General features: G+C 40.9%; 1 protein-coding gene across 8 annotated transcripts in view; it reads right to left on the bottom strand.

The window, feature by feature from the left end:
* Nucleotides 1-7,357, bottom strand: part of ODF2L (outer dense fiber of sperm tails 2 like) — a 36,600-nt gene extending 29,243 nt beyond the window's left edge. For 4 of the 8 annotated variants that reach the window (XM_041750929.1, XM_041750934.1, XM_041750932.1 and 1 more), the window contains exons 1-2: nucleotides 4,849-5,641; nucleotides 635-807 (exon numbers count right to left, since the gene is read on the bottom strand). In XM_041750929.1, the coding sequence (XP_041606863.1) occupies nucleotides 635-747 (113 nt within the window). In that variant the 5' untranslated portion in view covers nucleotides 748-807; nucleotides 4,849-5,641. Of the gene's footprint in view, nucleotides 1-634; nucleotides 808-4,848; nucleotides 5,642-6,551; nucleotides 6,675-7,020 lie in introns of those variants that run through there. The other 4 variants (XM_041750930.1, XM_041750931.1, XM_041750935.1 and 1 more) reach the window with 4 other exon arrangements.
* Nucleotides 7,358-12,255: the final 4,898 nt, after the last annotated feature.

Raw genomic sequence — 12,255 nt, 5'->3', positions numbered from 1 at the left:
ATTTTGGTGAGCAATGAGTCATATAAATAGCGACTGTATTCCCTATTCTTTCTTTTTTTTAGAGATTTTATTTATTTACTTATTTATTTTTGGGGGGGGGGAGGAGAGAAGGAGAGGGAAAGAGAGAATCTCAAGCCAACTCCCCACCAAGCATGGAACCCAATGTGGGGTTCAAGCAAAGGATCCTAAGATCATGACCTGACTGAAATCAAGAGTTGGACACTGAGCCACTCAGGCACTCTGTGAATACCTTATTCCAAAAATGAAAGCAAAATGGGAGAGGTATTTGTTATATAGCAATGTTCCAAATAAACAGTAAATAAGTACTCATCAACTCCATTTCCAATATTCCATACTATTTCTATTTTCATTTACTTTAGTTATAAGGCTTATTATTCTAATAATTCTCAATAGATAAGGCATTCATTTTTTGTGCTTTAAGATTCCAAAAAACTAGCCCAATTATGCTAAATCAGTACATTTGTAATCAGGTTAAATAAATATATGAACTGCTAGACTTGAAGAAGATACTCTTGAGAGAATGCTGTATTTCAGTCAAATAATTTACAGTATGGACAAAACATAAAATGTAAAAATCAGAAAATTAGATATCTCCTGCCATTATTAAGAATACCAGCTGAGATGACTTTCACTGGCAGCCTGTGGTAAATGTTCATTCTCTGGTGTAGTTGTAAAATGAGAACATAGTTCTTCTGAATGACTTCCATCAACCGCAGGCTTCTCCATAAATTTGATAAATGGACTTAGAGTTGGCTTCCACAACAACTCCTCCTCCTAAGCTGAAAGCTAGGAAATATTTTAGTTATTAAACTTATCATTTCAGTAGGTTATTTTTACTGTCATTACCCTATAAAATAAAAATCCTAAGCATGTTAAAGAATAATATTTTAGAGGCAAAGTAGAAATTACAACCGCTACTCATTGTGATACTAATTCAGAAAGTGTCAAAACTGCATTACACAACCATTCCACAATTGCCAATTCCATACACAGTTTCCAAAAGGCCCATTATTTTCCATATAACCACAATATAGAAATTTTTATTAATATATTTATTAAGTATTATAATATCTTAATCCAGTCAAACTAGAAAAGAAATATAAAAATATGGTTAACTCTGATCCTTAGTTTCATTATATCTACCCAATAGGAAATGTATGTTCTGTATGCCTAGAATAGAAATTTAATGTACCTTTGAGAGTATTTGGCAACAATTGCTACAATAAGATTAAATTATTCTTTTCAAAGTAGACCTTACAAAATTAATTCATTCCTATTTCCCAGCTCAATCTAGGATATTCTTTGGTGATAATGAATAGACAGATGATAATACTTGTAAGTTTTACTATTTTCATTCCAACTTAGAGATGTCATTTTTCAACTGTGAATACTCATGAATTTCTTCAGAACTGTTCCATTTTGGGACGCCTGGGTGGCTCAGTGGTTGAGCATCTGCCTTTGGCTCAGGTTGTGATCCCAGTATCCTGGGAATCAAGTTCTGCAACAGGTTCCCCACAGGGAGCCTGCTCCTCCCTCTGCCTATGTCTCTGCCTCTCTCTGTCTCTAATGAATAATAAAGTCTTTAAAAAAAAAAAAAAAGAACTGTTCCATTTTAAGTAATGAATTAGTGCTTTAGCAATCATTAAAGCTATGTTTTCACAACTCTAATATATGGTGTCTCCCTGAACTTCATTTCATATTTATACAAAATCAAATACTATATTTAAGATCTTCTGCATTTTTTCAGAGATATTTCACGTCTTTGTAATTTATTTTTCTAAATCAGTATTATACATTTGTTCAAGAATTTTCAATACTGTAAGTAGATATGAAGAAATTATAGATTGAAAATTACTCATATTTTTAAACACTTTGAAAGTATCTATAAAAATGCATTTATTTTTGTCTGAAGGTTCTATACACCACAGAAACAAATATTTAGGATAGAGACCAAAGAAAAGCATGCTCATATTTTTGAAATACCAGCAACTTATGTACAAATGAAAGTGCTAACTAATCTACCGATAGTCTAAGATGATCTACTAGAATGCTGCAAATCTGAAACATCTGTTAGTAGGGTGTAACAATATTTTGAGTATTTTGAGCTATCTGAAGTCTTAAAGAATTAAAAAGATAGATGGATACACAAAATCAATGAAAAACCAAACCTAAGAGTGAAGAAGAATATGATCTGGATAAGTCACTGCAATCAACAGTACTATCACCTACTGATCTGTTTGGTTCCAATAGCTACTCTACTACTCACAGAGGAACCTTTTATTCATTCACTTGTTTAAAATTTGTTGCTCTGCACATTGGAATCTCAAGAAAGAATATTTACATTTGAATCCTTAGCACCTATAAGCCTCATAAAAGCTAAGCAATAATTGAAGGAGAGGACTCAAGGCTTAGAGCAGTTAACATGATGAATAAAGACAGTTGCTTTTCACTTACTTCACTGATTCATCTTTTAGGGGAATCATTAAAAGAAAAATGTTTCCTATATTTGAAATAAAAGTTCAAAAATATGGGCACCAGGGTGGCTCAGTGGTGGAGCATCTGCCTTGGCTCAGGTTGTGATCCTGGGGTCCTGGGATCGAGTCCCACATCCCACATCAGCAAGCAGGGAGCCTGCTTCTCCCTCTGCCTATAACTCTGCCTCTCTCTGTGTATGTCTCTCACAAATAAATAAATAAATAAAATCTTTAAAAATTTTTCAAAAATATAAGAGGATTAGGGATCTTCAATTTGTAGGCATATTTTATAAGATTCAGTTTGGGATCAGTATTTTAAATGAGTTCTTACTTGGCTCTGTGGGCTATTGGCAGCTATTTATACGAATTCTCTAAAAGTTTTATCACAAGATGAAATACATTTTTCTGCATCATCATCTGTAAAAAGTAACTATGTCTTTTCTTAAAGGGTAAACAAAATGAACACACTGTAAAAATAGAGACTCAAAAATGTTACCTTCATTACTTATTCTAAAACATAGAGAACTGTGTAAGTCAAGTCTCAGATATTTCCATAGAAATTATCAACAATTATATTCTTACAATCTAGAAATGTTTTCCAGGATAAAAATTGTTCAGAGATTCCAAGGCACTCCATTATTTTTGTGTTGTGATATTACTATAACCAAAAACATATGTATGCTCAACAATAATTTTCTTTAGCATAAAAAGTTCTACCTTTATAAAAAAAAATGCTATCATTTTAGTGGGCCAAATGTATCCTTGTATGAAAAAGCAGATGTTTCACAAGAAAACATTTTCAATTACATGGAATTTACTGCCAAATGACAAATGTATTTCTGTACAACTTGGTGATGAAACAAAGACACATATTCTGCATACATATTTAATAACCAAACCCCTAAGGTTAGAAATTTAAATATATTTTAATGTTCAAAGAATTAAATTTCCTATACAGAGATGACTTTACCAGTCCCCTATCAAAAAGGCATGTACTTAAAGCTTTTTCCAGGCATGGTCATCGTTTATGCTGACCCAGCTACACTCACTAAAGTATGTTCCATTTTGGCCAACAACAAGCATTTGAGGGATGGCTGTTCAGGGACTGTAATGCTGGCAGTAGTCAGAGAAAAGAAAGATCCCAGTTCATGTCCTTCCTCAGCATCTAGATTGTTCTAAGTAAACAAACCAGCTGCAGACAAATATATATTTAAAGCTAATCTATCTGAAGAGAAAAGCATAAGAACCTCACAGATTTCAATTTGTTTTGTCAAACATTAACTCTTGGAAAACAAGCTCCCATTGGCTGGCTTCACACAAAAGCACACAGCTTCTCCTGAAAAAAATCACTGAAATATTCAGCAAAAAATATGAAGTAGATATAAGAATGCTGCTCGTCTCTCTGATTATTCTACACACTAGTCAAAGTCTACTAAAGAATTGCAGAATCCTGCAGAAACAATGTGAGTGTGGTAAAAATGAGGAGAAAAAGGCAATCTAGGTAGAGGGTCAAGTATAAGCAAGAGGAAGGAATCACAAAGGGACATGATTTGCCAGGGCAAGAGGCAAAGAAGGAGACTGGACACACTGAAGTGGTCACTGTACGCTAAGTTCAAAAGCTTGATTTTTTTCCCCCCAACGGTTAAGACAGACAATTAAATCATCTTAAGCAGGATCATAACAGATCAGAAGTGCATCTTTATTTTTTTATTTTTTATTTTTTAAAAAAACATTTTATTTATTTATTCATGAGAGAGACAGGCAGAGACACAGGCAGAGGGAGAAGCAGGCTCCATTCAGGGAGCCGGATGCGGGACTCGATCTGGGTTCTCCAGGATCATGCCCTGGGCTGAAGGCAGATGCTTAACCTCTGAGCCACCCAGGCGTCCCAGAAGTGCATCTTTAATAGATAAATCCATTGGTATTTTGGAGAATGGACCAAGCCTATGGAGGGGAGAACCGTAGGAGCACTGAAATCGGTTATTAGGGTTCCAGAGAGATGAAATTCCAATATTCTCTGCCTAGAAAGTCTTGAAGAAATCGAACATTGTCTCCCCTGGTGATAAAAAAAACATGAAAAAACAATGAAGGAATTCAAGTAGCAAGAGATCTGTACAGAAAGTGACTGAACAGAGCACCTCATGTACCTATGACCATCTGAATGGGTTGCTCCACATACCTGTTCCAGAAAACGACAGCGTATATCCCTTTAGGTACTGCATATAACTTATTAGTTTGAAGAAAATCTTCTCAAGGTCTTATTTTTTTCTTTCTCAAGAGGACAGCTAGCCTGAACAAGATTCCTTAAGGACCCAGAGCATATTAAAATGAAAGAATACTGGGCCAGACTCACCTGTTCTCAGTCCTTGGAGCCACCTGACACGGGCAACTCTTAGCCACAGCAGGCCGGAGTTGCCTCTTCTACACAGAGAATAACCTTTGCCAGCCAAAGCTGTGGGGAGGCTTAAAGGGCATTAAGTAGCACTTACAGGTAGGTGGGTGGGTGGGTGGGTGGGTGTGTGTGTGTGTGTAAGTTAGGGTCTCTTTGGCTCATTGTTGGAGCTGATTTCCCACCAGGTCTTCTTTTTAAAATCTTTTTTACTCTTAAAAAAATCATCCCGAGGCAGTCCCACCATTCCTTAAATCAATCACTTGCGGGCCTGAGTTTATCTGTATGAACCAACTTCTTAAAAACAATTCTTTCAAGACCTGCTCTTCACAGGATCACTACAAATCACCTTCAAAGTAGTCACAAGGGGAGTGTCGCTAAACCAGAGCCTAAGGGAACACAACTGACTTCGAAAGGAATTGAGCCCAGTGAGTAGATAGATGTCTTGCCAACCCCATTGCTACACTCAGCTCCTTGGGTCTCACTCATTTGTACAAGATAAAGCTACTTTCTCATACCTTTGGTTTTGGATACAAAAACCGTATTATTCGCACACAAGCAACCGTGAAAGTAGAAGAAAGAGAAACAGAAAACGGATACCTAGCTGTTAATGAATTATGGATATGACCATGACACGCTTATTATAAGCAGAAGGAAAGCAAACTGATTATAAAAACAGGTTGGGGCTCAGCGGTTTAGCATGTGCCTTGGGCCCAGGGCTGACCCTGGAGACCCGGGATCGAGTCCCGTGTTGGGCTCCCTGCATGGAGCCTGCCTCTCCCTCTCTTCTCATGAATAAACAAAATCTTAAAAAAAATAAAAATAAAAATAAAAACAGGTTGGGACGCCCCGGTGGCTCAGCGGTTTAGCATGTGCTTTGGGCCCAGGGCTGACCCTGGAGACCCGGGATGGAGTCCCATGACTGGCTCCCTGCAGGGAGCCTGCCTCTCCCCCTGCCTGTCTCTCTGCGTGTGTGTGTGTGTGTGTGTGTGTGTGTGTGTGTGTGTTCTCATGAATAAATAAATAAAAACTTAAAAAAATAATAAAAACAAAAACAGGTTGGGATGCCCCGGTGGCTCAGCGGTTTAGCACGTGCCTTGGGCCCAGGGCGTGACCCTGGAGACCCGGGATCGAGTCCCACGTCGGGGTCCCTGCATGGAGCCTGCCTCTCCCTCTCTCTCATGAATAAATAAATAAAATCTTAAAAAAAAAAAAAAAAAAACCGGTTTGTCCCTTTAACCAAGCAACTGATTTTTAAAACTACTCCAAGAACCTCATTAATTCAAAAACACTCCTAACCTTCCTATGGGTGAAGTGACAGGCAAACTGTTGGAACAAGGGGAGGTGGGCGGGGGCCTGGGGTGACCGGGTGACGGGCACTGAGGGGGGCACTCGGCGGGATGCGCACCGGGTGTTATGCTGTATGTTGGCAAATTGAACTCCAACTAAAAAAAAAAAATCAAAAAAAGAAAAAAGAAAAAGCAGCAGACGTAAACCGCAGGGCCCGCGCGGCGGCGGCGTTCTCGACCCACAAGCGCCCCTGCCACCTAGACTCCAGGCTGACGTCGCCTCACTCAAGGCCCTTTACGGCAACCCCTCCAAGGGAGCATCGTGGTCGTCATCCCGCAGGTAAGGGACGCGGAGGCCCGGTCCGAGGCCGCACACACCTGACGGGGTTTCCCACAGAGTCTGCACACCCAGAAAAACCCGGGGAAGCACTTAGGGGATTCGCCGCTAACGCAGCCGCAGGCCCTGCCACGGGCTGACAGACGGGGCGGTCGCTCACGAGGCGGCCAAAGGGGCGAGAGAACAGAAAGGCCGCCACGCCCGAGCCGGCCGGCCCCGCCAGCGAGGATCCACAGCCGCGCCGCCTTCTTCCCGCGCCGCGCAGAGCCTTCCGGGACGTCACGCACGCGAACTAGCGGCCGAGGCCCAGCTCTCGCGGTGCACGCCGGGGCCGTCGCCCCGGGGCCCACCGCGCCCGCGGTCCCCGCCCGCCAGCCGTCCACGCCCAAGCTCCGCCCCGCTCCCGCTGCGTCAGCACGCCGCCGTGACGTCAGCCCGTCGCGGCTCGGCTGTGGAAGGGCTGCGAAGATGACGCTCGGCGGACGTCGGTGGAAACCACGAGCGGCGTACCTGAGCTTCCCCAGCCCTGGGTCGGCGGGGACAGAGCGGGACGCAGGGGGCAGTGCGGCAGGCGGAAGCTAGAAAGGTGGCAGGCTGGCGAGTCGCTAGAACCGCTGGGGACGGAGGCGTGCCCGCCCGGGTGCACCCGGAGCTGGTAACCATCGAGCGGCTTCTCTGGCAACGGACGCCCCGCCCCTTCCGTCGGGCTGAGGCGACGCCGCCGATTGGCCGGGCTCGGGAAAGGCGGCGGCCGCGTCTGTTGCTATTGGTGCAGGCGCGGGGCGGGGCGGGGCGAGGGGCGGGGCGCCCTGCGTCTCCGGGTAAACTTTTCCCGCCCGCCCTTCAAAAGGCTGCGCTTGTGTGTAGTTACCGAAATCTTAATTGAGCTCAACCTAGAAAGGGAAGTAGGACCAACAGATTGCGAATTTTCTGACACATGGCCTGGAAGTGCCCTTCTTCTTTTTTTTTTTTTAATTTATTTATTAATGAGAGACACAGAGAAAGAGAGGCAGGCTCCAGGCAGGGACTGGATCCCGAGTCTCCAGGGTCACGCCCTGGGCTGAAAGCAGACGCTTAACCACTGAGCCACCGGGGCCGCCCTGGAAGCGCCCTGTTTTTGCATTTAAAGGGGACACTTGAAAAAGCCAAAGCAACAGCGACTACAGGGAAACTTGTTTTTGAATACACGGTATTGCTGTTTAACTGCGATCTGCTCTAGGCCTCTTTGCTTCTGTGAGGTTGGGAGCTGGACGGTGCTCTCCAAGGCGCCTTTCAGATTTTAAATTCCTTGCATCTGTTCTGCACCCGGCTAGGATGATTTATGAACTCCTGAACACGCAAGGCGAGATTTTACTTAGAAAAGTAAAACAGGGCAGCCCGAGTGGCTCAGGGTCTCAGTGACCCTGGAGACCCGGGATCGAGTCCCACGTCGGGCTCCCTGCATGGGGCCTGCATCTCCCTCTGCCTCTCTCTTTCTGTCTCTCTAATAAATAAATAAAATCTAAAAAAAATAATAATAATAATAAAAGTAAAACATTATCCACTTCAACTCTTAATGTTCATGTTCAGAACTGTACACCATCATGTGAAGTTCACAAATAGAGCCACTATCACCTGAGCAGTTTTAGCCCCGACGCGGCATACCTCATTATTGATTTTACGAAATATTTTCCATTGATGAGTACAGCAAAGCTTTTTTTTTTTTTTTTTTTAGGGCTGATTGTCCAGTAAAACGTTCATGATAGTGAAAAGTTCATTCTTATCGATCATGTAACTGTTACATATATACAAATGCTTAAAAAGAAAAAACACTGGGACTGGATTCAGCTCTTCCTGATGGATCATGACCGCTGGCAAGTCCGGTGACTTCCCTACTCTGGGCTTGTCTTCCCTTCCACTTAAATAAAAAAGCGGGGGGTGCGCATGTGGAGTTGGGGGAAGGAAATTAATTTTGAGGATCTTTCCAGCACTTATCTGGGGTGCTAGCTAACCTTACTAGCATGTCATAACGAGAAAAATAATTGCACACAGAAGTTAGGCTTCTCATGAAAACTATTTTAATTAAATTGCATCAGTGTCAGATGTAGCCACCTTTATAAGACATGCAAAAGGAAAGAGGATTATATTAGATTCTCAAATTGACCCTTTTAACAGAACTATTCAGGTAAACCTGCCATCTCTTACCTTCTAATCTGTTCTAATCTAAATTTGAAATCTTGTCAGATAGTGAATTTTTGGATAGAAAGATCCCTTATTGAGGTAGGCGCCTGGGTGGCTCAGTCCATTAAGCATCTGCCTTCGGCTCAGGTCCTGATCCCAGAGTCCCAGGCTCCAGCCCTCATTCCCTGCTTAGTGGGAAGTCCGCTTCTCCCTCTGAACCCTCCTCCCTCTCATCCTCTCTTTCTCTCCCTCTAATAATAAAATCTTTTTAAAAATCCCTTATTTCATATTATTTAAATGGGAAAAAAATTCGTCCAGCCCAACTAAAAATGCCAGTCAAAGCAGAGGCCAACACTTTTTCCGTAAAAGGACACATAGTAAATATTATAGATTTTGTGGATTATACAGAATCTATCATATTTAACTCTGCCATTGATGCATAGAAGATGCCATAGAGGACACATAAACACATGGTTTGGCTGTGTTCCAGTGAAACTTAATTTACAAAAATAGACACCAGGATAGATTTGGCCCACAGGACATAGTGTGCAGACCTCTGATATAAAGCATTTAAAATATCAAGTACTTCATAAATATTAAACTCACAAGTGGTACATTTGTGTGTAGGATTCAAGATACAATATTGATAGAATTCTGTTTTCCTTCCTCATGGGAACAAATATACTGTGATGTAAAAATAGCAAACAATGAAATAGTAGTTTAAAGATACTTGATGAATATAAATAAAGTTTAGCAAAATAAAAAAAAGCAATTTAAAAAATAGTTTGGTTGTGTAATTATTTTCATTGGGTTTATTCTCCACTCTGAGTTGCATGTGTTCTTTCCAACATGTTTTGGTTTTCTTTTGTGGTTTTAACAAACTTAGTGGTTTACAACAAGTGTTTTACTTGTTCGTGATTCTGTGGTGAGAAATTCAGGCAGGATTCAGCTGGGTGGTGTTTTATCTCCATGCATGTGGAAATAGCTGGTGTCTCTCATCAAGCTGCAACTAGATTATTGCTGAGGCTGGAATATTCAAGATTATATGTTTGGTGACATGGTGGGCTCAACTAGAAGGCTAAGACTTCTTGCATCCTATCCATGTAGCTCTGCATGTGGCCAGCTTGAGCTTTTTTTTTTTTTTTTTTAAATCATCCCAAGAGTGAGTGTCCTAGGTAGCAAAGGAAGAAACTGCATATCTAAAGCCACACAAGTAGCATCACTTCTGCTGCATTTTGCTATCTAAAATATATCAGACGGCCAGCCCAAATATGAGGGAAAAAAGTAAAAGATTCCACCTCTTGATGGGACAGTGTCAAAGTCACATTGAGTCTATGGAAACAGTTTACCCCACAAGGCATTAAGGTATGTGCCATTTCCTGATCATCAGGTTCTGTCAATACAGTATCATAAATGTAGACAAAAGTGAATGTCCCACAAGGTGATGAAATGATCATGGTCCCTGCACATGGTAGTATGACAGAGAACTAAAGACCTAACATAGCCCTTATGGAAAGCATAGTTCTTTGTATTTTCTGAAACAGTTTTTTGTGAATATTTTCTCCCATTTTGTATCTGGCCTATTCATTTTCTTTCCTTTTTTTTTTTTTAAGATTTTATTTATTTATTCATGATGGACAGAGAGAGAGAGAGGCAGAGACACAGGCAGAAGGAGAAGCAGGCTCCATGCAGGGAGCCGGACGCGGGACTCGATCCCGGGGTCTCCAGGATCAGCCCTGAGCCGAAGGCGGCGCTAAACCGCTGAGCCACCCAGGGATCCCTGGCCTATTCATTTTCTTAATGATACTTTTTGGTGAGCAGAAATTTTATATTTTGATACAATCTAATAGACCAACATTTTTCCTTTTATAGTTTTGTGAATACACTGTATTTTTTCTAGATGTTTTAGGAGTCTAAGCTTTTATATTTAAAGGTATGACCCATCTTTTTTTAAAGATTGTTTATTTATTAGAGAGAGAGTGTGGAGAGAGCATGAGCAGGAGGAGAAGCAGGAGAAGCAGACTCCCTGCTGAGCAGAGAGCCCAATGCAGGGCTCCACCCTACCACTCCAATATCATGACCTGAGTCAAAGGTAGACCCTTAACTGAGCCACCTAGAGCCACCCTGTATGATCCATCTTGTATTCATTTTTTTGCAAGGAATGAAGCAGGTATCAAGGTTTACTTCATTTTATATAGATTTCCAGTTGTTCTACCATCATTTATTTGAAAGACTTTCACATTGAATTAATTTATTTTTACTGAAAATGAAAATTAATTTATTTTTACCTTTCATATACAAGTCTACTTATGGACCTTCCATTCTGTTTTAATAATGGATAATCTAAACAGATGCCAGCATTATATTCTGTTAATTACTGTAGTTTTATCTAAGTCTTACAATTAGGTAGACTCCATTTACTATAAAAGTGGTTGTCAACAGGGTCACAGGGTAAGTCAAAGACTGAGCAAAGTCTCGGGGAACAGAAAGGCATCACTTTTCCTAGAGAGAAAATGTGTGTCTTAGTTTAGGCTCCTATGACTAAAGTACCATTAACAGGGTGGCTTAAACAGCATAAAGTTATTGCTCACAGTTCTGGAGTCAAAGAAGTCCAAGATCAAGACAAGCTCTCTCATGTCTCTTCTTACAAGGACACTAATCCCATAATGAGGGCTCCACCTTCATGACCTAATTATCCCCACAGGTCTCACCCTCAAATACCATCACAACCGAGATTAGGGTTTTAAAATATGAATTTGGGGAGAACATAAACATTTAGTCTGTAGGAGTGGGCGACATGTTACCTGTTGTTGAAAGAAGTCCTTACCAGAAACCACTGAGACAGGCAACTGCTCCAGTTCTGCATTAACTCACTAAACCATTGTAGGTTGGGCTAGACATAAGTGTGGGGTGAGGTTGAAATGGGTTGTTATAACAACAGTGGTTAACAGCAAAAGCTTTGGAACCATACCAAACTGTATTCATGTTTTCTAGCTACAAGTCTTGGGCAAGTTACTCTACTTCTCTAAGCTGTGTTTTTCTTAAAAAAACAAAACAAAACTAAACTAAACTAAAGAATAATTCTACCCGTCTGATACGATTGTTGTGATGATTAAGGTCATAATTGTACAACACATAGCTCTGATTAAATCCTAAGTGTCCTATAGGTGGAAAGTATTAGTAAACAATAGTTGTTTTAAGGTGTAACTCACATGATATAAAATCAAAAATGATTATTTCTCACTTAAGACTTTTTTTTTTTTTTTTGAGGGAAGTTTTACGTTCACACCTAAATTGAGGGGAAGTTTCAAAAACATGCCATATAGTTCTGGTCCACACACATACATAGTCTCCCCCACTATCAACATCTCCCATAAAACAGAACTTTTGTTGCAATTGATGAAGCTGATTTGACACATCATTATCACCCAGAGTCCATACTTTATATTAGGGTTCACTCTTGGTGTTGCATGTTCTATGACTTTGGACAAGGGCATAATGACTTTGTATTCACTATTACAGCATCATAAAGAGTATTTTTACTGCCCTAAAAATTCTCTGTGCTCTGCCTCTTCATCTCTCCCT

Source organism: Vulpes lagopus, chromosome 3 (genome assembly GCF_018345385.1).
Source record: "Vulpes lagopus strain Blue_001 chromosome 3, ASM1834538v1, whole genome shotgun sequence".
NCBI lineage: Eukaryota > Metazoa > Chordata > Mammalia > Carnivora > Canidae > Vulpes > Vulpes lagopus.
Note: the sequence above shows the minus strand (reverse complement) of the source record. Positions and strands in the feature narration are given on the sequence as shown.